This window comes from Uloborus diversus, chromosome 1 (genome assembly GCF_026930045.1).
Source record: "Uloborus diversus isolate 005 chromosome 1, Udiv.v.3.1, whole genome shotgun sequence".
NCBI classification, from domain to species: domain Eukaryota; kingdom Metazoa; phylum Arthropoda; class Arachnida; order Araneae; family Uloboridae; genus Uloborus; species Uloborus diversus.
The window spans coordinates 24666209-24693214 of NC_072731.1; the positions used below are offsets into that span (position 1 = coordinate 24666209).

The 27006-nt window shown below is 34.2% G+C and overlaps 2 protein-coding genes across 2 annotated transcripts in view; one reads left to right on the forward strand and one right to left on the reverse strand.

Annotated features, from left to right (window-relative positions):
* The window catches only part of LOC129234488 (collagen alpha-1(XXVI) chain-like), a 33229-nt gene extending 21780 nt beyond the window's left edge, over positions 1 to 11449 (reverse strand). The window contains exons 1-4 of the mRNA XM_054868486.1: positions 11161 to 11449; positions 5599 to 5730; positions 3751 to 3848; positions 2216 to 2277 (exon numbers count right to left, since the gene is read on the reverse strand). Of these exons, the coding sequence (XP_054724461.1) occupies positions 2216 to 2277; positions 3751 to 3848; positions 5599 to 5730; positions 11161 to 11249 (381 nt within the window). The 5' untranslated portion in view covers positions 11250 to 11449. The remainder of the gene's footprint in view (positions 1 to 2215; positions 2278 to 3750; positions 3849 to 5598; positions 5731 to 11160) is intronic.
* A 1768-nt stretch (positions 11450 to 13217) lies between these two features.
* On the forward strand, positions 13218 to 26629 carry LOC129234489 (lysozyme-like). Its single transcript, XM_054868487.1, has 5 exons — positions 13218 to 13377; positions 14184 to 14275; positions 18087 to 18144; positions 24315 to 24390; positions 26344 to 26629. The coding sequence occupies exons 1-5, from the start codon at positions 13251 to 13253 to the stop codon at positions 26459 to 26461; spliced, it is 471 nt and encodes a 156-aa protein (XP_054724462.1). The 5' UTR covers positions 13218 to 13250; the 3' UTR covers positions 26462 to 26629.
* Positions 26630 to 27006: the final 377 nt, after the last annotated feature.

Here is a 27006-nt window from a genome sequence, read left to right on the forward strand (position 1 = left end):
CATGGGGAAAATATCCTGCTAAACCATGGGAAACTATCGGAGCCTCCCCCCCCTTTTAAAATTTTGCATATGGACGCTTATATATAAACCCATAAATACAGCTTTAAAAAATGCATCTTACTTCGTATTTAACATTCAGATTTTTTTTGACTTTAAGAAATTAAGAAAAATAAACATTTTGTTCTTTACAAAGAAGAAAATATCGGATGATCGATGAAAAACTGTTTCGTGGAAATTAACACTGCCTTTTCTGGTAGCCAAGTAGATATTTTTTTTTTTTTTTTTTTTTTTTGAAATGACATCGAATGACAAAGGGCAATGCTTAATTGGAGAAAATTTTGAAGAGCAAATTGTGATTTATTATAGTAATCAACTTTGTGCCATTTTCTGTATGAATAATTGTTTTGATCTATATTTCACCCCTTATTAACAAAACTAGCTGCGTCGCCCGGCTTTGCACGGTCTACCTCGAAAATAAAAGTTATGTCAAGTGACGCCTGTTCAACCCTCAGGATTGGACAAAAAGAAAAGAAAAAAAAATCAGTGAAATTTTGCAGCAGATTGCGGAAAATCCCCAAAAAGTAAACATTTTAAATCCCCTGATTACAGGAAAAGCCTCAAAACAAAAACAAGAATTTTACCTGTTCATATTCGAGAAAAAAAAATGGCAACAAATCTTTCATCTCAATGATTTTCTTCACCCGATATACATTTTAATAAAAGCGTTGTTGAGGAAAGTTGAGTTGAAGCACTGAATAATAATTTGAATGGAGGAAAGCCTTCGAAAAATATGGATTTGATTTTGAAATCTAAGAATCATAATTAATAGTTTTTAATTGATATCTCCGCTAATTATTATCGGAGGATTATGTTAAATAGCTAAACATGAAGACGGGAAGATGACGAATCCATCGATACCTGGTTCGATGGTCAGTTCACTGTCGTTCGGGAGAAGAAGCTTGGACATAGATAGATAGATAGATACTCAGATTTTATATGTATAAGATAGAAAGGACAACTATTTTTAACTTGACATTGTGATAACTTTGCTCCATGAAGGGGCGGATCTGTTTTTGGAGCGGGTCATCATCAGAAAGGGGGGTCAAAGTGCAATTTTCGAGCAAAGAAGTATTAGTGAAACTTTTTAAAAGTGTTACTGCATATTTTAGGTATCTCATTTGAATGCACATTTGAATGCACATTGTTATTTTTTTAGTACGTATAATCTGAGTTCCAGTCATGGAGGACGTAGCTCACATAGAACTTCGTTGGAGCTCAGTTTTAGTATTACCCCTTTTACGGATTAGATTCAACTTTAGCCTTTTTACCCATCCTAAGCTATTTTTCTTCCCTTGTTAGAAATCAAATCCTGGTCATTACATAACTTTTATTGCAATGAAAAAATCTTTCGACAAATTTTTGTAAATCAAAACTGATTTATCAATCCAAACATTTAAACAATCCCTAAATTTGCTTGATGGAACAAATTATATCAAATAAGTACAGTCAAATCCCGTTTCAGCGAAATTTGTTAAAACAAAAATCTTGTTTTAGCGAAGAATTAGGTAATCCTCAACTCGAATTATATAGAATTAACGGTAGATAAAGAAATTTTCCTTGGATTTCGATAAAACAGAATTCGACTCTTTCATTATATTTCGAAGGATTTCATCCTTTGTTCTTTTCTAGAATAGGCATGCTTTGTTGTCGCTTGATTTGACAGCTCATCGCTTTTAACGAGGGTCGGGAGGGGGGAGGGAATTCGTCAATGCACAATGGTGCTTGCATTCACGTCATCTTCTTCACAATTATTTTTATTTTCTCCTCTTGGTTTCTTATGTTGCATTTACGGCTGGAAATTCGGAAATTTTAAATTTTATTTTCAGTCTCTTTAGTTAATTTATTTATCTTGATCACATAATTTTACAAGCGTTTCAACTATCTAAATAACAATAAATTTTTGCTTCGATTTTCTCGAAAAGATGGGCTAAAAATCCTGAAAAAATGATATGAGTCCGTGAAGTACAAATAATATTACCTCAGCATCTCATTACCATGAAATAAATTAACGTTCATTCGAATTTACAGAAAAATATGTATACTCCAACATATTCTAATGTCTAATCTGAATAGATCTGATATTTGTTAATTTGGACTAGTGAGACTGCACTGTATAACAAAATAGATTCTAGCAAGTGAAATTATGTATACTTACCTGCGGTTTGTTTTGATTGGTGCTCTTGAAATCGTTATATCCATTGGTGGTATTGCCATAATCTAAGAGAGAAAAAAAAATGAATACAAATAATCGATATTAATATTTTGGAAACTGATAGGGTAACGGCACCAGCTACAGACATGATTAAGACGTTGCTCTGAGGTTACAATATTTTCTGAGCCTTTTAATGTATTTAGACATTTTAAACTATTTCTCCGTCATGTAACAACATCTCACATAAGCGTTTGACTGCTTCTGAATCCCTTGAATCAGTTAGTTCTATTTTTATTTGCTCAATTTTGAAAAAGAGATCTGACCCCCAGTAACAGACACCGAAACATCTGATGAAACCCATGCTGAAAGGATGAGTAAGACAGGATGAAAAAAGGATGAGTAATAGACAAAATAAAAAATTTGCAGTTACTGCACTTACCTGCTCACGGCAGAAAACCGGTAAACTTCACACCGGTATTTGGAGCTGTTTTGCAATTTCTCAATACCAATATTTAAGCGTCTCACAGGAAAATCCTAAGTTTTTTCGAGAAGAAATGTTTAACACACTTAAATGCTTGTTTCTTAACTTTGGGGGTTAAAAAAATCTGAAATGAAATTCAGAACTCAATAAGGCTGAATTTGGCACCCCTTTAGCGTGGCGTACGCGTTACACGCCCGTTTGCGGCGGGCCTGCTTGTCAGTCAGGCCTGTTAAGGATAAAAAGTCCTGCTCAGAACATGTGAATAGCATGTGCAAAACATGTCAGGATGCCTTCTTTCTCTAAAGATCTTCCATAGGTACATTTATCCTACCTTTTCCAAGCAGAATAGCACTAACTTTTTAGAATTGCACTAACAGCATAGAGTGTGGTGACTTGACTGACTCCTTTGGATAAAGGATGGAATTTTCTAAAAGAGCTTTCCAGAAACGGAATGACTAACCAAGAAACCTCAGCGTAAAATTTTGAGAAGAGGTCAATATGACAGAATGTTGGTCGCAAAAATTGAATTAGAGTAGCGATTGGGGATCGATATCAACTTATAGGGACTTCTGCAAAGGTGTGTCAAGTTAAAGAGGTTTTCACCCATTGGAATTTAGTACTGAAACAATCATACGAAAAATAAATGTCGAGTTACCGGGGTAGTCGAGTTACCGAAGTTTCACTGTAAATGTTAGTGATTTTATTATGTACTTTTCAAAAAAAAAATTAATTAATTAATTAATTAAATAAAATAAAAATTTAATGTTTAATTAAGTTAATTAAAACGTACTCATACCTGGAAGTTAGAACTACTCTTTCTCAAAAGTGAAAATACTGCATACAATTGCGATCCAGGTAACTACTTGAAATTTTGCCATTTGCACTGCAGATAGATGTTTACTATGCAGTACACCGTTTTTTGTTTAATTAAATTTGCTCAATTTTTGGGGGCTGGTCTGACTTAGGACCACTCTGGCCACCTTAGGTTCATCTACCTTAGTGTTTCCTTTTATCTTTCTTACATATGATAGCAGGTAACTTCAAAACTGAAACTTACCTTTTTCGCACGTGGGACCTTTATATCCAGGACAGCATTTCCAAGCGGTTTCAGTCTTTACTTTATACGCTGTCACGTACTTCGGTCTCTTCAGGACCCTAACAAAGGACGAAAATGGTTTTACGTCAAGGAAACGAACTTTAAAAGAAAAACAGTTTGCTACTGGTTTTAGATAAGAAGTTAGTCGTTCTCATTTGTATTATGTTCCATTCGATGTCTTTCAGCCAATTGTTTCATCACAGCAATTAGCTAACGTTGTCGGGTAATAACAAATCAATACATGTTTTGAATATAATCAAAAAGTGAGAAAAACTATCGAAAAGAAGCTTTTTTTTTAGCCAAAAAAAAAAAAAAAAAAGAAGAAGAAAAACCTAATTTATAACTGGATTGTGATAAATCAAAATTAAATATGTTATTTTTCGTTTTTATAATTCTTGCTATCAATCAGCCCAGCAGATCTCAGCAATCTCCGACACCAATGTAAGATCCTAAAAATAGTCTGCAAGAAAGGCCGACATTATATTAATCGTAAAATCTAAATTCGCATTGAAAAATGCTTAAAAATATGATGCTGAACTTAAAAAATATGAGTATATGCTACCTATGGATTACCTACTAGAAAATAGGGTACAAATTTTTATTCGCTAGAATTTAACATTATTTTTGCCCCCAACTAAAAAACAGTCTGCAAACTTTCTCAAGAATCTGTGACGTACGACGCAGCGTCGCAATGTTTCCGCTACGGGTTAATCACTACACTTTGCGGATTTATATAGTTGACACACACACACAGTCGAAGCAAACAGGCCAAATTTTCAAATACTAGCGTAAACAGAAATGAATGTTCCAACTTCTCGAACTAAAGTCTTAGTTTTTAAGAAAGTATTAAGCTTCATCTCACTGTCTCATCTTGTCGTCATACTTTCTGTAGTCTGCATGGCTCTAGACATTGTAACATGATGTCTAGGAGGCCATTCACATGAAACTTCAGAGCGTCTTTTTTATTGGAATGGAACGTGGTGCTACATTCAGGGGTGCCCATCCCCCTAAGAGCAAAGGCGCATCTCTTTAAATATTGCAAAGACCCCCCCCCCCAAAAAAAAAGCAAGAGCCTCCCCCCAAAAAGGTAAAAAATATCTCCTCCTCCCCTTAAAATTTCACAGGCGCAGTCTGCGCATTGACCTCCCCTAAGTGGGCACCCCTGCTACATTAAAAAACGAGCTGATGTGTGCATCACATGAATTCCTTTTACTCCAATTTAATGTCATTTTCCCATTATTGGAAACTTTAATGTGATTCAATAGTTTACTCTCTAAATATCACCAACAGTAGCCAAATTAAAACCAGATTTAAAAAAAAAAAAAAATCGCCAAGTTTGTCGCCAAGTTGGCGACTTTTCAACTTTTTAGGACATATCGTTCTTGCGTTATGCGACATAAATCCGCACATACGCACATACATATGTACATACAGACGTCACGAGAAAACTCGTTGTAATGAACTCGGGAATAGTCAAAATCGATATTTCGCATGTCTATACGTTTTTAAGCACTTATCCACGTGTGGTCGAGTCGAAAAAAAAAACTCAACATTCATTCGGGGTTGAGCAAAATGGAAATTAAGGTTGATTTTTCAGTGAAAATTTTTTCGCGAATACAATACTTCCCTTTTTGCTAAAGGTAGTAACAAACACGAAGATTCCTACGACGGAATAATAAATTAAAACTTCTAGAACGACAAATTTCTTAAGAAGATATGTACGCGAAGCAGATTTCTTAGACACCTGACTAATTAACAGCAAAATATACATATTTCAGAGCAAAACCTTTTTTTGTTTTCCAAATGTACCTGAGGTTTCCGCCGCAGTTTCCACTGTACGGCCAATAACATGGTTGAAAATCTCTCCCCATGTAAGTTTCTGTACCATTTACTTCTGTGCAGGACACTGTTTTCGTCACTTGGTATGAACACCAGTTATTGCTGAAATCAGAAGAGAACATGAAAGAATTTCAAGAGACTAACTCAGCGTTTCCAACTATTTAACCCTTACCGAAACCAAACCCAGAGATGACATATGATAATTCCGGAGAGCCTCGTCGTCCATGTACGAAAACATTTTCTGGAAATCAATATTTAAATAATCATATATATAATAGCAAATGATCGAGTAACGCTCCTGACGTCATCAACAATGAAACTCGCGGCACGGCATGATAATTTGATAATATTTTTTGGTAATATATGACATCCAGGGAAATGCTTTAGTTTGACAAGGCTGAACTGAATCCGGTTACTTAACTGTTTTACTGGTAAGACTGTCATTTCAGGGGAATAAAGAAACGAAAAAGTGGTCAACTATGAACACTATCTAACTAGAGTTTAGGGTTAATTCCCTGGAGTTAGGGTTAAAATTTCAACTGTCAAAAGATCATCAAACAGGCAATGGCTTCGTTAAAATGTAGAAGAGTAGAAGTAATTTTCGCCCGTCATACATTGACGGACGACTTTCTAGTTATATAATAATGGAAATATTCATTGGTTACAATTTCTAACATTTACTCAGTATATAAAAGGTCAAATTAAGTCAATAAAATGTAACTATAAATGATTAAGGAATTTAATTTTTACACAAGCTGTTGAGAAAGAAAAAAAGATAAATAAAAATGGAATGATAACTGAAAAAAATTCCTTAAAAAATACTTTAAAAACTAATTTTTGATAATAATAGCAATAACTAACAAGTTGGGTTGACTGTTATAATTTTTCTCTAATGCCTGGGAATCTGGCATGTTTTATTTCAGGCTGCACAATGCACCCTGAAATGTTTATATTAATGAGGAAAATCGTTGGTATCAATTTTTTGAAAAAAATAACTACAATTAGTATCCTGCCCCTGGCATTAATTTAAACTTTGGTGTATAGAATTCAAATAATGTTTTTCGTAATCAAGAATTGCTATAGGAGTGCGGATAGGATAGGATTTGTAGAAACAAGACTCGTTGGGTTTCTTGTTTCTACAGATAGCTCTTATGGCAATCATCATTGGAAAAAACATAATTTGAATTTCAGACGTCAAAATTCAAATTGATGTCAGCGGCTGGATGATGGATGCTAGATGCTGTTAGCTGAATGCTGTTTTTCACTTTAGAGGCTTTTTGTCTATAGAAGATTAAGGAAAGTCAAGAGGGGGGGGGGGTCAGGTATAAAGAAAGTCATTTCTAGTGATCATGGACGCCAACGCCCTGGAGGAACACCCGCGCGTTGAGGATGGTAAACCTGAAAAGTAACTCAAAACGCCTCAAGAACACGCCCTCAGAACTTCAACCAAGTGAGGACAGTTAGAAAATCGAGATTGCTCAAAAAAAAAAAAAAAAAAAAAAGTTGGGGACCAGCTCCTTCAAAGAGTTAGAAAGCATTAATTTAATAACAGATGCCCACGCTCGGGGTACGGAAAAGATCAGACGATTTACTCCATTTGGAACGGCCTCTTCTCTTATCTTTTGAGAAAGGAACACTTTCGTTTTAGAAAACTAACACCCCGTTCCAGCCATGACTTCCTGTGCCATCCTGTCAAAATGAAGCACTCACGCTGATTTATCTGACGTCCGCTTCATTAAACTGTAGATTAAAAAAGGACAGCTCCATTGCACTGCCGATTAACGCTGAGTTTTTAGGTGCCGCGTTACAATTTTAATGCTGTCATTCTGGTTAACTTTGTGCTAAATTTTCTCTACCTTTAACTTCCTCGCGCTTATTTTGTCAGGGCTGTTGCATCTATTGGGAAAAAAGGAAAAAAGAAAAGAAACAAAAACTCTCTTAAAGTACTATGTAGTTATCCAAAATTAAGAAATAAAAATGGGGTCGTTTCCGAAATTTGAAAAGTATTTTTTTTTCTGAAAGAGCATGCTTAAAAACATAGGACTTGATCAATTTTTAAACAATTTGACGAAGTTTACTTTTTTAAAAAAAAAATATTTAAATCGATGCGCAGAATCAATTTTATTCACTGTTCCCATAAACGCAGAGCGCAATATTTAATTCGCTTTTTTACTCATATGTAGTGCAAACGATATGGCTGATAGCAAGTAAAACTTTTACTTGCTATCAGCCATATACAATATTTAATTCGCTTTTGAATTACCATATCCTGGAAACGCGGTAGACAGGAAGCCTAAAAACATTCAGCGCGCCAGTGGAATAATATGCGGCAAAGTGCATCATTCGTGACGTCATAAAGACCACGCCTTGTTTGAAAAATCGGACCTTAAAAGAAATTGATTGAAAAATAATTGTTGGAAAAATGAAAGTATTTTCTGGATCCATGTTATTTATTTATTTATTTATTTTTTGCTCATTCTACCAACTTTAGTGACTAAAAGTAGTACTTTTGACTAAAGGAAACAACCCCTTGAACAAGTTAGCTTGATACAAATTAGTTATTTCAAAAGGTTTATCGTAGTTGTGGAGTTTAGTCAGAAATATATGATTCATAAATATTTAAAAAACTCTACATTTTAGTTCTGCAGCATCACAAGCTTTGAATAAATTAAGAAATTTAATCAACAGCAATATTCGTCACAGTGCAAAAAAATTGCAGAACTAATCATGATACTGTCGGAGTTGGACGACTACATTTTTCAGGTTGGACACTTGTATACGCTTCTCGGACCCTGGTTTTAGTCTCGACCAGGGGTTTTATAAATCTTACCATGATTTAGTTATGGTAAGAACATGTCTCAATGTAATGTTTTCAATGTTTCTGATGTTAATTTAACATTAAAATCCTTCCACCCCAGCTGTAAGTTGCGTTTCATTGACAAACATATAGTAATGTCTATATTTAAGGAGCTTTTAAAATGCACAAAAAATTATTAGTTTTTTTTATTTTTTGAAATTTTTTTCCAACATTTTGTATTTTTCAACAACCAGAATCTTATTTTGCTTTCAAACGTTTTCATTTTTCATTCTCAAAAGAATGAATATTTACCAAAATTTGATGTAAACAAGAATATAATATTCGAATGAACATTAATATCATTTTTGCAATGAACTGTTACGCTGAAGCACCTGGCTCCCCTCTCCCTGTTTTCTGAATTTTTGAGCAATCATTGAATGTTTGTTGCTTTCATTGCAATATAGTAGGCTTCCATTAACTTTCGGGGACAACTGTTTAAATTTCAAAATAATGTATTACGTATGTTTGTGTTTGTATATCCAGCTATTTCACTGTAAACAACCCAGAACTAAAGCTCGAGGAAGGTACCGAAAGATTTGGAGTTTTCCTAGGAGCCCATTTTACTTGATTTTATCTCTGTGGGGATTTAGTTAGACGAGTCATTAATTAAAAGTCACAAAATATTGCTCATTTTCCGGCATTTTTTTTGCAGACGGTGTTGCTAAAACTAACGCAAACGATTTTTATCAGGCATGATGGATTAAATTCATGAAAATAAAATTAATGAGAAAAAATATTTTCCCCTCTTTGGCAGTAAATATTATCGTATTTCTTTTTCTAAAATAAAAATACTTTTTTTCTTTTCTTTTGCAATTTATTTTGGGTTGGATATTGTTTGTATTTAATATTTTTGGAGCATTTCAGAGCATTTATTTGATATAAACACTTCTTTTTATTATTATTAATGACGCGCAGCACCCGCACGGCGATGCTCGTGCTAAGAATTTAAAGGAAGTCCGTTGAATAAAAAAAAAAAATTCACGCCCCTCACCCCTCTTCTGATGTGAAATGATCCTTTTTTCTTCAACTAAAATGCGTACACACCTTTTCAAAAAAACTTATCTAAGTCTCTTTGGAATTTAAAACTATTCGCCAAAAGACATAAAAATGTTGACAAGGTTTAAAACTCAAAATAATCCTTCCACTGTATAGTTCATCGCTTAACGCGCCAAGTTTTTTTTTTTTTTTTTTTAATGGAATTTCAAATGTTTTAGCGAAATAAATAATACTATAATAAAAGCGTTATAAAGAACAAACACAATTGAATAATTCGACAAATCAAATTATAAAATAAAATTAGATAAAACAAAAATAACTATACGCATCTTATTTCGCATTTTTAGTACAAGGAAAAGAAAATTCTTCAGCACTCAAATGATTAATGTGCGCAAGCAACTGGATTTGTAGTCTTTTTGAAGAAGATATAAATTTAAAGATCTCATTTTACTGGCAGAAAAAATATTTAGTTTACCTAAAACAGTTTTGTAAAAATTATTTTTTAAGATCATTTTTAAATTGACTTCTAACTCAGTTGTGAAAATAAATGTACTGTTGTGTCCGAAAAGGACATATTAAAAATTTTATTACCTTTTTGGGAAACATTTCTGCGTGAAAGGGATTTTTACACATATACATAAATGAATACAGGCCCAAATTTTATGCGGAATCTTATGAAAGACTGAAATTGTCCGATATTTTAGCGAAACTTTGAGCTCATTTATTCCACAAACATTCCATTAGAAGTTTTTTTTTCCTTCAAAATTGAAGAACACCCAAAAAAGAAAGGAGGAAAAAAAACTGCGTTTGTTTTTAGAAATATTTTTTGTAGTTATGTTTGCGTTCTTTGTTGATTATCGTGTGAGGATTTTTTTTTTTTTTTTGGTAATTGTTGCTTATTGCACAGGGGGTTCTCCAACTTCTTCAAGAAGTTAAAAGGGGTTCGCAAGAGAAAAAAGGTTCGGAACCGCTGATATAGATTATTCTTTAAATAATACCTAAATTAAGTATTAGTTCAAAGGTACTTAAATGAATTCATTTAGAATATCTTCAAAAATAAATAAATAAGTAAAGAAACAAAGTTTTAAAACGTGGCTGCGATCCTTGATTGCGAAAACCTCAAGTTACCAAAAACAAGTTCATGTGTTTAAAGGTACTTAAATGATTTGTTCATTTGTTAGATATTAAGATATTTCTCCCCATTGCAAATCTGTTCAACATAGCTGGTGCTTATTATTTATGATTAGTTCATTTTTTGTTTGTTTATTTATTTATTTTGTTTCACACACTCTATACATGTTCTCCTGTTCTTAAATTTAGAAAATACGATAAGTGTTGTTGTTCCAGATAGAAAGTGCAATAACACGCTAACCAATTATTGCACTGCAATACTTGGTTGCAAAACCTCAAGTTGCCAAAAACAAATTCAAACTTTAAAATTAATTATGCATTTCTTCATCTGTTAGACATCAAGATTTTTCTTCCCATTGCAAGTCTGTTTAGCACTGCTGATGCTTATTATTTATAAGTATTTCATTATTCATTTATTTATATTGTCTCATACAATTTATAAAATGTTCTCCTATCGTTAATTTCAGAAAATATGCAATGTATAGAAAACAAGTGTTTCAGAAAACAAGTGCAATGATGCCTTAACTAATTTTTAAAAAAACAGTTACCTTTTCCTGGCAGCAGAAACAGTAAAAATGAAGAAACACGTTCCAAAAGTGAGAAATACAAAAATTTTCGTTACATAAATGTCACACATCTTCCCCTTTTTTCATTAATTGTTTTTTTTTCTCACAAAAATATAAATTCACACATCACAGAAATATTTGAGCCTTCATTTCCACTTTTTATTGAAAATTCCAAGCTGTAAGAGAACAGCTTATCCGGCGCAGCTCTACTCCTCGTCGGTACCACTCAAGCAGCGGCAGCAGACGACTTTTTTTGTCGAGTCAAAACCGAAATGCCGAGCCGAATAAGATGGGGTTCATAAAATAAAATGAAATATGGAGGTGGGGAAATGAGGAGTAGAGATGGCTGTTGCTTTTTTAAAGCCGAGCTGTAAAGCGATTGGTCTGAAACTTATCCGAGGACATTGGCGTGCAGAGACGATGCTCAGAAAAATAACGAGAAGGGGAAAAAAAATCACTTAAAAAGTGACTTAACTGAAGATGAATGGTTGGTCATGACCTGAGGAATAAGAGCATTATGAACCGTTAAAAATAGCAATCAATAAAAGCACTGGGAAGTGTATTTAGTAAAGAGATATTTTGCGATTTGAGGAACATCAAGTCCGGTGAGAAGCTGTTTTAAAGAACTAGTTAAGAAAAACATGAAAAAAGCTATAGTTTTTATTTTTACAAATGAAAATCAGATATGAGATCAATTAATATTACATTAAACTATGAGTAGAATGTCAAGTCTTGGGAGGAACGTTTTGAATAATATGGTTAAAAAAAATTGAATTTTGTCATCTTGAATTCAAATTATGTTTTTCGCAATCACGAGTGTGTATGTATGTAGGCGAGTGTGTTTGTGTGTGGGGGGTATGTGTGTTTGTGTGTAGGGGTATGTGTGTTTGTGTGTAGGGGGTATGTGTATAAGTGTGTAGGCATGTGTGTTTGAGTCTGTGTGCAGGCATGAATGTGCGAGTAGTTGTGTGTATGTGGTGGTGTGTGTGTGTATGTGTGTAGTTGTGTATGTATGCGCGTGTGTGTAGGATATGGATGCAACCTGGAGACGGTTTTCCCTATAGGAGCAGCATCGTGAGGAGCCGGTCGACGGTGGTGCTGCAGAGGGTGGCGGGGGGAAATAAAGTCATAGGACATCAAAACAGTCAAATGAAAGCAATAAGCAATCGTGATTGCTGGAAAAAAAAAACCATAGCGAAAATTTTTACTTTTACGTGACTTCCTTTTACGTCAATTGAACTCGGCGTGTGACATCACATGACTTACTTTTACGCCAATTTAACATTAATAGTGACTTGGGGTAAGCAAGGAAACACTAAATATTTTCACCCCTAGTTTCTTGCGAACCGAAGCAAAAAAAAAAAAAAAACGTTTTACACAGATTTATTTCCAAATTATTAGCAATTTTAATGTAATTTAGTGGTTAACTCTTTAAATATCATCAACATTGGTCGAATTAAAACCAGATTTAAAAATTAAAAAAAAAATACCTACTTTGATCTATTGCACTTAATATGCTTGAACAATTTGCACGTGTTTGTGTGTGATCCATTTGCAATAATGAGCGATTCTTTTCTAGCTGTTGCATCAACTGATAACGTTTCAACTATAATTTAAATGTGTGCGAGTGTCATTGATCTTTTTAAGCACTATTTGCACACACTAGCATCGTTTTTACTTAATTCGTGGATTATCCTTAAATGCGCTGATCCACGGTAACCAAGCCGCCCTATTCCACGGATAATCAGGAGTCGACTGTAGTTCATTTCGGAAAAAGTAAGTTATCTCAACTACATATTTTACTTTGCCCCACATTACCCTACACATTTTCTGTTAAGAACAATGTTTTTTCTCCCTTGTGGTAATTAACTCCTGCAAGTGCAAAGCACGGGACTTTCCCTCGATATCATCTTCGTTATCTGCTCGTCAGGAGCGAAAGCGATATCTTCCTTTTCCACCCCTTTCAGCTGTCTTTCCTCCCAAGGGAGTTTTCAGATAAGATATAGGAATGAATACTGATGAGAGAAAGAGATTTATCCTGAAGACAGTTTCTGCGAAGAAGGGAGGCAGTGATGGCGTCCCTCACTTTCTTGCTTCTGCTGCAAGGGGTACTGTTAGCGACCGCCCAAATTCTGAAGCCTTGCGATGTTGCCGAAACCATGATGAATTTAGGAGAGAAAAGAACCAAAGCTTCCCACTGTAAGACCATATGCTTTTCGTTTGACTCTCCTGTATCACTATTTTACACTTCCTACGGACGTTCTAACTTTCATGAGTTATATGATGCTTAACTGATGGTCAAAAATTGTTTTTATGGATATTATCGTAACTATGATTAAGTAAAAAGGGAAAAGGACAAAAGCTTTCCATTGTTAGACAATAAGCTTATCCATGAAATACACCACCAGCTCAGTCATTTCTAGCCGAGGACTGCAGTTTCGTGTTTATTAGCACTCATCAGCCCGGCATAGGAAGTGACTGAGCTGGAGGTGGAAAACCTCTTAAGGAAGCCAAGGGTGCCAAACAAACTGGTACCTAGTAATATAGAATTAGCACTGACAAGTGACCGAAGCAATGGTTTGGTTCAACTCGAAGATTGAAGGCAAGGTACGGTATATTCAGTAAGTTACCGGGCCCTATACCCTGGCTATAGGGCCCGGTAACTTACTGAATATACCATGCCTTGTCTTCAATCTTCGAGTTGGGACCGGGGGACATTTGTGCTAGAATCGCCACTGCATATACACTGAAGGTAATTCCAATTGGAATCGTTTCCATGCGTTCATCTATTTCACTGGAATCACATGGGCGGAAAGTCCAAACTGATTTTTGGATTAGTTAGAATTTCAGAATTTCTAAATCATTCACACAATAATGTACAGAGGTGGATGTTGGATACAATCGTTTCTCTAAGGACTACGTGAGAAGCTAAAATTTGAGGAGCTCAATTTCCAGTGTAACTTCAAAAATATCAACTAATTTTTCCTCTTTGTCTCTGATTCAAGGGGTTTGTTTGGCTAAATTTGTCAGCGGTTTCAACACCCAGGCCCTTGGTGGTCCTTATCCAGACGGAAGTTACGACTTCGGGGTCTTCCAGGTAAGTTGAATGGTTACTTTTAACAGACTTTTATGATTTAAATACAGTGTGATGAAAATCTTAACTTATGCTTGAAAATTCAACAATTTCGTGGAATACTGAAAGTAGAAAAACAAAGGTTGAGTTTAGTCGGTAGCGTAAAAAAAACTTAAAAGAAAAGAAAAAAAATGCGAAAAGTGTCAGAGCTCACAAAACAAGATTTCTCACCGATATTCGACAGACATGCTACCTAAAGCCCTGAAACGTAGAAAAAGTAGCGACACGTCCGTCATCTTGGAGAAAAGCGATACTTTCTTCTTATGTCTGGCGAAGTAGCGTGTTTTGCTTCTTGATTGTGATTTTTCATTAACTTCATGTTACTACTCAATCAAGAAGCACCACAACCAAGAAGCAAAACACGCTACTTCATTAAGGCACAGATTTGGCAAGGAAGTGGCATTTAGCCCCAAGATGGCTGAAGTGTCGCTACTTAAGCTACAATCTGCTTTAACACTGCCAAAAGAGTTACAGTATAATGTCAAAAATCCGAACTAATTGGGACCACAGGTGGTTCGGACCTTATAAGCGGGGTGACCTTATAACCGATTCATATATATATTTATTGATAAATAAGGATGTATTTACAATTATGTATACATTAATTTTTTTCAAAATTTAATACGTCCGAAAACATCAGTTAATTAAATTATAATAGTTGAATTGATTTGAACCAATTGAAAATTTTGGCATTAATAAGAAATTTTGAAATGCTTTTTTAAAACTTCCATTTAGAATAAAACTGCATTCAAATATGTCCAAGCAAAGAACTGATGTGCAACTTACCTCGCTTAAAATTACATTAATACAGGACTGACGCGTTTTTTCTTTAGTTTAAGCACAATGGTATGGCAAGGATCGTATATCGCGTAAAATTCTTGGAAGTGAATCGATTAGGCAGTGAAATCATTTAAAGAAGTCAGACAAAAGTGACCTTATAAGCGATTAATGTATTATGACCTGACCATATATCCGATAATACATAACACAGAATTCCTATTCAGCAAGCCGGGACGCTAGAAAAGTGACCTTATATGCGGGGTGACCTTCTAAGCGGGTGACCATATATCGAGGTCTGACTGTATATAGACCATAGTGCCACGACAAAACTACAACTCTTCAAAGGGTGTTGCAAATCGGAAAAGTTTGGGAATCTCTGGCTGGGATTCGCAAACTTTTCTGATTCGTGTGGCTGACATCCTTTGAAGAATAAGAATTTTCTCCCAGAACCCTAGTCTTTCTATTCTACCATGCAATACTATATACTTATGAAATGGTACCATGAACACTTCGTGGCATCCCACGTTTCATTTTGTGTGCCGTGGCACCCAGTTTGGGACACCATGGGCCCTGGTTTAGAATGCAAAAGTATACTATTTAATCAAAAAATGTGGTTATACAGTATGTATATACATAACATACAATACAGTTCATGACACTACAATGTGTAATTACATTTTTTACAAATTAACGCTCTTTGTTCACCAAACATAAGGAAGATTTATGAAAACTTCATGAGAGTGCGTTCGGATTTTTGACGCTTCGAAGTTTTCACGTTCGGATTTTCGACGTTCTACTATATTCACAGCATTAAAGATTCCATTGGTGATTTCAGCACCTTAGGTGCAGATCTGCGGAGTGTTCATTAGGTAGAACTTAAAACAATATTTAGGTAGAACTTAACACAATATTATTAACAAATGAATTGCATTACTTGAGATCGTTTTCATTACCACCATCTGCGAGTCATTTTGTCATCTGATTTTCTTAACGTTTCAGTTAAACCCTGTGTCATATCCTTTAAATTTTTCACATAAGTTATCCCGTGAAGCGTTCAATTTTCATACTGGTTCATATGTACTTCCGATAACGGGTGGTGCAGTTTTGGTTGTAACTCAAACTCATTAATATTGAAGTGATAGTACTTGATATCAATTTTTTTTATGTGAAAAATAAGCGACAGAAATCTTTTATTTGGTGATTTTGTAATTTAAGAATGACTCCTTGACAAAACTTTATCTAGTATGTAGTTTCAAGACAATAGTTGCTCACAAATACAAACTCATTAATATTAAAGTGATAGTACTTGATATCAATGATGTGATTTTACGTGAAAAATAAGCGACAAAAATCTTTTATTTAGAGGTTTTTTTTTTAAATTTAAGAATGACATGATTAATTAATGATAAATTAATGAATTTTTTCAAGACAATTTTCAAACTTTCTGTTTCAAGGCAGCAGTTGTACACAGTAAAACCCAAACTCATTAAAATATTATAGTGATAATACTTGATATCAATAAATCAATAATGTTTTTTATGTGAAAACAACCGACAAAAACCTTTTATTTGCTGGGTTTTCTTTCATTCAAAAATGTTTTTTTTTTTTTTTTGACAAAACTTGATCTATATAGTTTCGCACAATACAATGTTTACACTTAAGTTATGAACGGTGCGTAGATAGCAAGATCAGCTGTCATTAGTGGAATGCATGGCAATCAGATACATTTACTTGTTTGGCATTGAAATAAAAGAACTGTTGATAAAAAGAATGGCTGCTTAGTTGATAAAAAAAAACTATTATATGTAGGTATCAATTGTATTTAGTTACGTAAATTTATTATGGCAATGCCACCAAAGATAACCTTCATGAAAGATAGATATTAATTTTTATTCTTTCTCTGTATGGAAGTTAGTTTTTCCTCCTCCGTCTGTGCAATACCGGTTGTACTGATAACACATTTTATGTTTCTCATTTTTATTTCGCACAAAAACTTAGAACTTTAAGATACCGAAAGGTTCAACAAACAGAAACTTCCATTCGGTTCCCCTTTTTGGTGGATTGTACGGAAAGCAAAACATCAAACACGGAAAACATGTTTTTACAAAAACAAAAAATATTTTTAAAAATGTAATTTCAAAAAGTAATGAAATCGAATCTACTAAGTATTTTAAATTAGTGGGCTCTTATTATTTGGTTACAATTTCCGTTAATATAAAATTTAAGAGATGAATGCATTGGGCACAGTTCGGGGAAAAATGAAAGCAGGGGAACAAAATTTAACTTCAGTTGAAAGCTTATAAAAGAGTTTGTTAAAAGCTCCCGAGCACAGAATAAGTGTTTTAGCATGTATTTTTACCCGGCAATGAAGTAAGGAATTGAAAAGCTTTCAAGATTTTGCTTCTCTTTCTTGTTGTAGCGTTCCAGTTCTAAGCATTTTTCACCAACTTCTTTTATATGATTCAAAATATATCAAAAATAAAAGACGCCTCTCCCCTCCCCACAAAAAAAAAGTTCTAATTTTCCTTGAAAAAGTGTTCGTCTGAATAAAAGCTGCAAGAGAGAGAGAGAGAGAGAGAGAGAGAGAGAGAATTTCCTTGGTTTCCCACTGTTAAGGAGAATTTGAAGTTGGAAGGGCCGGGGGGTGAATAAATTTCCAGAAATCATTCATTTATCCAATTGTTATTATAATCCAATTTTCCAAAAAATGTTCGGGTGGCTAGTGTGGATTCAACTGGCGATAAACATGAAACCTTAGTTTTTTCATTACAGAATTCACATAAAATAAGCGCCATTACCATTTTTAACTAATTTATTTCCAGATATGAATGATTTCATTTCGAATATGCTCAAATAATCACTGCCGTAAACACAATATCAAGGCTGCAGTAAAACAATATTTGTGAAATTCAAGGAATATACATTTACGTACTACAAAAAGTTAGCAAAAAGTTAAAATGTTATAGTATGATAATTTTTATTTTCTGCTTTCAAGATCAACGACCGGTATTGCAAATTGGGATCCAAGGAAAGTTGCGGAGTTCCATGTACAGGTCAGTAATAAAACTTTGGACATTATTTCCAAATTTATATTATTTCAAAAAAAAAAAAAAAAGTCTATACTTCATTCTTTGGATTATGATTTCTCTGCACAGTTAGCGAAACGGAGGGATTGCGCATTCATTTATCTGCACAATCCATAAAACGAGCTGATGTGTGCATCACATGACTTCCTTTTACTCCAATTTAATGTCATTTTCTCATTATTGGCAGTTTTAATATGATTCAATAGTTTACTCTCTAAATATCACCGACAGTGGCCAAATTGAAATCAGATTTAAAAATAAAAAAAATTAAAAAAATAAAAAAAAATCGCCAAATTTGTCGCCAAGTTGGCGACAAAACTTGGTGACCAAAAGACTGGCGGTATATCGCCAAGTGTCCGCCAAATTATAACACCATGTGAGTTTACATAGAAATTAACAATGATTTTCCCCCAAAAAGGGGCAAAAGACACCCTTTGAAGCATACGAATGCAACCAAAAAGGAAAGTGCACAATTAGACACTACTAGGAGTCTATGTACCAAATTTCAACTTCCTAGGACATTCTGTTCTTGAGTTATGCGACATACATACACACATACACACATACATACGTACATACAGATGTCACGAGAAAACTCGTTATAATTAACTGGGGGATCGTCAAAATGGATATTTCGGGTGTCTGTACGTTAATAGGCACATATCCAAGTGTGGTCAGGTTGAAAAAAAACTCAACATTCATTTTGGGGTGAGCAAAATGGAAATTAAGGCCGATTTTTGGGTGAAAATGTTTTCGCGAATACAATACTTCCTTTTTTGTAAAAGGAAGTAAAAAAGAGAAAAAACGGTTGCGCATTGATTTCTCTGCACAGACCGCAAAAAAAAAAAGAAAGAAAAAAAAAAGGAAGGACTATGCATTGATTTGTTTACTAATAGAGGTACCAGTTCGTGGCCCGAGGAGGCTTTGGTAATTTTCGTAATATCGTTATGGATATGAGTTAGATGCTTGAAAAAAACAAGGTAGGAGATTTAGCATTAGTTGCCGCCCCTAAGCCAGGGCTAAGGCAGAAGCACATGCATAATATGCCAGACAGCCCGGTTATAAACAGCTGCAGTTTCGTTTTTATTAGAACTCTTCAGTCTGGACGACACTGCTCTTCTACCCGGGCCTTCCCGGGGGGAACGAACCCGGGGGGAATTCTTTGCCTTCAATTTTCAAGTCGCACCATGCTACAGTCACTCCCTAGTGAGATAAATTTCCTTCATCTACCAGTTTATTGGTGCTCGCAGCTTCAATGACATGACACCTGCCTCTAGCTCGGTTATTCCCTATTCCAGACTGATGAGTTCTAATACGAACGAAACTGCTGTCTTTGGATGTGATCAGGGGTTATTCAAATAGGGTATTATACTCCACATACGCCGTATGCTCTCATGAAGTTTTTAGACATATGGCGTATACCCTCAAGCTTCAAAACTTTTCATTTACTATTCAGATTCTATCATTGCATTTTTAAATTTTCCTAAAGCAATGAAATCATATAGCTACTGGTTACAATTTTTACAAGGGGTAGGGGTACTCATAGCCGCACATAAAGAATAGTTATTAATCGGTACAGTGGTAATTAATTAAAGTTAATCTTCGAAAAATAGGGAAAATACGAAACTTTAACTTTACCAGCTTTTCTCTTCTCCCTGGAAAACCTGCCCCCCTCCCCCGAGTTATACCCTCAAGAATTTCTGAACCTATTATGTATATGATCGCACACAATGGATTACTGGGGGAACCCCCAGAAAAATTGATGGGAACATCACTGGATGTGATAACGGGCTGTCTGGCATATTGAACAAGGTAGGGGAGTCACAACTATGTAATAAAAGCTACATTCCTTTGTCTCGGAGGTATTTCCTTAGTGCAAAGCACGAAAACCAAATAGCGTGCTTCTATGTCTTGCTCTAGGGCTATTCGTAACTCAGAAGTAGGGGAATGTGGGGCAAAGTGCAATAGTTAACGTTTTCAAAATGAACAAATTGGAAATTCGCTTTGAAAATTTTAGTACATAAAGAAAGAACGCATTGTATTTTATAATAAAACTTACATTGAAACATTATTTTTTGTTTTTAGCAGAAAAATTGTTCCTACAAAAAAAAAAAAAAAAAATATTTATTTATTTTTATGGAGCAAAGTGAAAAAGTGAAATATTTTTCGGATGAAATATTTTCTATTCGATTGTGAAAAATGTTTTTGAGGAATTTACTGATCAAATAAAAGGATAATTGTATAAATGAAAAAATAATGAATCAATAAATTGATAAAGAAATTAATTGTTTAATTAATACCCGAGGAAAAATTAATGAGTAAACAAAATAGTGAATAAATTAGAAAATAAGTGAATGAATAAATTAATAAGATAATAATTAAATGAAGAAATGTAAATAAATTACTTGATAAATGAATAATTACGTGATTTAGTAAATAATTGAATGAGTAAACGAAATGAACTAATTTTACTTTGCCCCGCATGCACTTGACTAATTGTGAAAAATATTAAAAATACAAATAAGCTAAAAAACTAAATAAATACTGCACCAACTATTGGAAGGTCCCAATTAATATTTAAAATGTTAATAACAAGAACTTTTTCATTTGATAACATTAAAATAATTTCTAACTTGCAAAAAAATATTAAAATTTTGAGTATTTATTTTTCAAAATTGCTTGCATTATGATATGCTTTGATATTAAAAGGTATTTTTTTCTTGAATGGAATAGACTACATACGTTACTACATAGTTAAATATTACTAGGTAAGTACGTTAAAAGCAGAGTAAATATTTCAACATTTCACTTTTCCCCGCTATTTCACTTGTAGTCCAGTCAATAGGTAGAAAAAAACGGGCTTGCCTTACAAAAAATGGGGTCAAAGATTTTTTTTTTTAAATTTGTATATACTAATGCCAATATGAAAAAACCAAGTTATCTAACACGAAAGACCTCGGGAGAACTTTTGGGGGCCGAAAAACCCCCAAAATTTGTGACTTTTTGTGTTATTTTCAAAATATCTCAAAAATGGTTAAAATTACAAAAAAACTTCCAATACAAACGTTAAAGAGGAGTAAATTTCCTTCAACTTTTGTCATTACAACATTTTTGTAGCATGAAAAGCAAGCGAGTTACAACTTCTTGAAAGTCACACTTTTTCTGAACCCCTTAGCGAAGTGCGTGAAAGCGCATCGGATAACGGAAGAAAAAAGGAGAAACGCCGGCAATCTGACCTTGGAAATCATTTGTCTTTCGCAGCTGAGGGTCAATGCCTCTGTTCCCTTTAACTTAAACAAAACACCTTCATTCTATCCCCACCCCCCTTTTTTTGCTCCAAATGCGATGTATCGACTCAATAGCTACTCATGTTGATCACTTCAGAGTTCGAGCAAGAGTATGTTTTATCAATCTGTGTGTTCTGTATTACAATTTTTTTCCAGAAGTGATTACGCCTGACCAAGGTTTCTTTTTTTTTTTTTTTAAATTTGCGAAATCAGTTTGAATGAACGCGAAATAAAGATTGTCAAGGAGAAGGGAATAGAAAATCTTCAAAGATGCAGCGCAAAACGTCAAAATGAAGAACATCAGCGTTTTTTGTAGGACTTAAAAGGAGTGACAATTCACACTGCCTGTCACAAATGCTATATCAATGAGCAATCAATCTCTTCCCTTGAAGTAATGGTTGAACCTAACATGTTAACTAAATTCCTCAAGAAAGATTTCTGGCAAATTATAACAAGAATCGTCTTATTCAACTTCTTGAGACATATGTATTTCGAAGAGTGTGGCATTGAAGTCAGGCAGACTCAAGAAGATGCCGACTTACTTACTGTTCTTTCAAAGGCGAAGGAAATTGAAAAGGTTGTTATAGTGGGCGAGAGGATATAAATCTGTTGGTGCTGATGACAGCTTTAGGACAGCTTTTCAGCAACTTGTTCTTTTTAAAACCTGGAAGAGAGAATGCTTGTGATTTGTTTTTTTTCCCCACTAAATCCTTTAAGTTTGACCCCAGCAATATATTTTTCATCCATGCATTTAGTCGGTGTGATACGGTTTCGGCAATCTTTGGCCAAGGGAAAATTAAGTTGTACAACATAGTCAAAAAAACTCCTGAAATTAAGGAAGCTATTGAAGTATTTATGAACCCAATCAGTCATCATGATGCCGTAGCTGCAGCTGGAGAAAGCATTTTGAAAATATTATACACAGGTGACTTAAAGTATTTGAACCTATCTTTGGATACTTTGCGATTTAATCTTTTTATAAAACTAGTATACAGGGCCAAAATAAATCTTGCAGGGCTACCTCCAACTTTCGAGGGGGTGGGGGATGCTGGAAATTATCACTCATATCGGTGCTACCACCAAATTCAAAGTTGGTTGAGCAACATAATTGATCCAGAGAAATGGGGTTGGGAACGCAGAACGCAAGGTCTAATGCCTGTTGACACGAAAAGGGATTCAGTTCCTCAGACTCTTTTGAAAATTGTACCTTGTACCTGCAAGAAAAATTGTACTGGAGCCTGTTCTTGTCGCAAGGCAGGTTTAAAATGCTCCAGCACGTGCAAACACTACAGTGACACAAATTGTGAAAATGTTGCAGAAATTTCATCTTTGGATGAGACTGCCGAAAAAGATGATTTGTTCCAGCTTCAAAACGGCTTCGAAGAAGATAAACAGCGTATTTTGTTGTCATTTCTCTATTTGCTTTAAGGTCGAATGAATCTCTCTGTAATTTAGATATATGTATTAATCTTCTACAGTTGGATTTTCATTTTGTAAGGTAATTCTTTTGGGTTTTCCATGCCTCAAAAAGTCAGTTTCTGCAGAATTTTTTCAAAGTGTTCATTACGTATTACTATTGTACCTTTAGTTATTCATTATTATGTCTATTGTTTGCTTATTATCACCCTAATATTTATTCATTCACATTTATATTCGAATATTGCATTTTCGCTTGCAATAGAATAGATGGTACGAATTATGTGCTTTAAATGAATGAGAAGATTATGTAATTCAATTACAAACTGCAATATAAATCATATGTGATTGGAGTCTGACTGAAGACTACCTCTGTCAGACTAGAAATATTAGTTCGTGAGCGGTGGGGGAGGGTTTATTATTATTATTGTATCAGAGCATAGGATGCATGACTGTGTTGATTGTTTGCTTATTAGCTGCTTAATATTCATTTCTTCACATTAATATTTAAAAATCGCATCTTTGTTTGCAATAATTAGACTAGAATGTACGAATTATATCCCTCAAATAAATGTATATATTGTGTAATCTAGTTACAAACAACAATATATCATCTATTATTGGAGTCTGATGAAAACTACCTCTGTCAGATCAGAAAAGTTAGTTCGTGAGCAGTGGGGAAGGTTTTTTATTTTTTTTTATTATTGCATCGTCGTATTTGCTTTAAATGAATGCGTATATATGTATTTCAGTTTCATAATACATCGTTCGTTTTTGGAGTCTAGTAGGGACTAATCTGTCAGCCAGAATTGCTACTGTGCCGGGGGGGGGGGGTGAGCAAGAAACTCAAACTACTCTAACTGTCGATAAACTCTCTGAAACTAAAGTTTCTATTCAAGTTCTAATAATTATGACGCCTTGCTTTCAGTGTGAAAGCTTTTTTTTTTTCGAAGTGGAGGAAAACTGCCTATTTTCAAAGAGCTATAGCAAGCTTGTTATTTGTGCTACAAAAAAGTTGTAAATACAAAAGTTGTAGGAAATTTTATGTTCTTTAAACTTTACATTTAAAACTTTTTTCTAAGTTGAACCATTTCGGAGATATTTTGGAAAAAACAAAAAAAGTCATAAATTTTTGTGGTTTTTCGGCTCCCAAAAGTTCTCCCGCGGTCTTTCGTGTTGGATAACTTGGTTTTTCCATGTCGGCACCAATATGTACAAATTAAAAAAATAAAATCTTTGACCCCATTTTTTGCAAGGTAAAATGTATCTATTGACTGGACTATTGCTCCACTACTAAAAAGCAGTTGCCAAAGCAAACTTGTGCCTACTTTGATTTTGTGATAGGGAAGACTACAGTAAGCGCAAAGGTAGTTATTTACAGTTTGAGTGGTGTGTTTCATTTGATGAGTGGTGTTATTCCTCGTATTTTTCCAGATTTGGTGAAGGACAACTTGCTTCCAAGTGCGAAGTGTGCTCTTAAAATCTACCAGAAAGTCGGTTTCCAAGCTTGGTAAATATCCATTTCTGTTATACTCATTTTAATTTTGCTTTACAATAATACAGGAAAGAGTTAGAACTGATATTGTACGAAAAATACCAGTTTATATAAGGCTGATACAAGAAGTGAAAGGTTCCTGTTGTGAGCGAGTGTTCAGTACGTATCTCTGATATGTACTGTATTTCAACAACTTCCTGTCCCAGAAAACGTGATTTTTCAGGAGAGCGGTGTGACATGGATTTTTGTTAGATATTTTTCGTCATATTTTAACCGTAGAGTTTTTTTTTTTTTTTTAACTAACAGCCGCAATTAACCCAGAAAGGTTCGACGAAAAATGGTTCACTCCGAAGTCACTTCGGAGTCGACCATTTTTCGGGGTTAATTGCGGCTGTTTTAAAATATTACTTAAAATATCTAACAAAAATCAATGTCACAAGCGGTTTTAAAATTTAAAAATAAGATATGTATTAAAACTATATTTCAAGCCTCTGATTTAACCTTTTCTAACACATTAGGTCTTTTTCAAGAAAATCTGGCGTTTCTTCTCTGTTTTATGATGAATTAGTGTAAAAAGTGTAGGTTTTAAAATAAAGGTTTTGAAAATTGCATTTTGTTTATGATGTTCTTTCACTAAATGTCAAAGATACTATTTGAAATATCGCAAAATATGTCTTTATTGTTACTAATTGTTCTTCTTACAATACTGACATAAATGCAAAGAGAGCGTTCTTGGTTATAAAATAAGAATGAAAAATGCTCTTTTTTTGTGTGCAGTACCGATTTTGGAATAAATAATATCATCTGTCACTAAACGACGCGGATGTTTCATACCTAATGGATCAAGCACAACCCAAAGTGTGACATTTTCGAAAAGAACATCCCGGAAATACTTGAAAATGCAAATACGGCTCGTTTGCTCCCTAACGGCGAAATATTAAGTTATAGAAATGCAGAGGCATTGCAGAGATATCCTATACTCATTCATAGCAGTTCAAAACAAAAGGCGAAGCTCAAAATCGTTAACTTTTTGAGCTATGACATTTTTGCAAGAAGTGAGCGATTTGTAAGTTTCTACTCAAAGAGAAATCGAACAATGTCCGCAAAGAACCCGAGAAGCAAGTTTAGAGAAAAGAAAGTAAAAAAAAAAGATAAATTTCATCTTGTACGTTTTTAAGTACATTTTGGGTATGTTCCAAATATAAGGGACGAACATCAACTCTGAGAGGATATGAAATTGAATCCCAAGTATGGGTGCATTAAATACATTCAAAAGGGTTATGCAGTTTAGTTAGGAAGAAAAGTTCAGTTGAGGGTTAGCAGTCTCCTGCATTTTGTAACAACAGGGTCTTTCACTCCTGGCGAAGTCAATGGCATGTGATACCCTAAATTTACAAAATGTTTTTCAGGGTTTTAAGGCGAACAAATCTAAAAATTAGTATGCAGCAGTCCTTCTAGGTGATTGGTGCAAATGAAACCACCGCGCCTTTAATACATTTGAGCCAAGGTGGCTTCGTTTGAGTCTGCCTTTTTTTTTTTCAGCCCATTGTTGAAGCCACTATGTCACTTGCTCGAAAAAAAATAAAGAAAGAGAAAAAAAAGGTTGGCTGAAAGTTGACTGAATGAAAAATAACGATGGTCTCAAACGAAGCCACCGTGCCTTAAAAGTAACGCTGTTTTCGAATAACAATATCAGTTTTTATATCTTAAACGTTCGAATGCTATTGTTGAAAATGGTAAAAGCACATTCAAAACACGCCCAGTTTATTTCTATAAATTATTAATTAATTAGTACATAAGTGAATGAAGGAAAATAGAAAGAAATATTTACTCAAACTCCCTGCATTTTAAAGCGCGAAGGTTGTTTTTTTTTCTTCAAATTTTTAGATTGCATTTGCAACATACAGTAAAATTTCAATGAAGTTTATGTTGAATAAAATATTATTCGATCCTTTGTATTTTCATCAGGCCTAAATGGAAGGATAACTGCCAGAATCAAGACACTTTAAGGTTTATTTCGAAGTGCTCTCTGAAGTCTTCATTCAGAAAAATGCTTTCTCCATTTGAAGATGATGACGACTCATAGAACATCTTCGAACTGTACTCGGCCCTTCCGTTGTCAGTTCCTTTTGCTGAAGCAAAAGAAATTTGATCGAACGCAATGTACATTATAGAGGCATTTCTTTTTCAACTTTACTTAAATGCTTGTTTTAGAAACAAAACAAATATTTAAATAAAATAATTTTTAAAAAATTTCACTTTTGTACTTTTTTTTGTTTTTAGAAAAATGTTGTATTTTCCACTCATGTTTTTTTTTTTTGTAATATCAAATAAAAAAAATATTCAGCTCAAAAAAAAGTTATTACAACGTTGTAGATTAATACTGCTTTTAATGTCGACAGTAATTTTCATTATCATATAGAGGTCTATTTTTGCAAGTAAGTGAGTAAGTAGAAAAGGAATTTCGAGAGAAAATATCCGCTTCTACGTAACGGAAACATTTGTCTGAAATTTTCATGAGGGGCTTTCCATAAATGTTACACTTTCTTTCAAAAGATTGGATCCCCCCTACTCCGATCACAAAGTGTCCCACTTGACCTTGCCCCCTCCCCCCCTATGTCACATGTCAGG

Coding starts and splice junctions, on each gene's coding strand:
- LOC129234489 (XM_054868487.1), top strand. CDS start 13,251: ATGGCGTCCCTCACTTTCTTGCTTCTGCTGCAAGGGGTACTGTTAGCG. Junction 13,378..14,183: donor AAGAACCAAAGCTTCCCACT/GTAAGACCATAT, acceptor CTCTGATTCAAG/GGGTTTGTTTGGCTAAATTT. Junction 24,391..26,343: donor AAAGTCGGTTTCCAAGCTTG/GTAAATATCCAT, acceptor TATTTTCATCAG/GCCTAAATGGAAGGATAACT.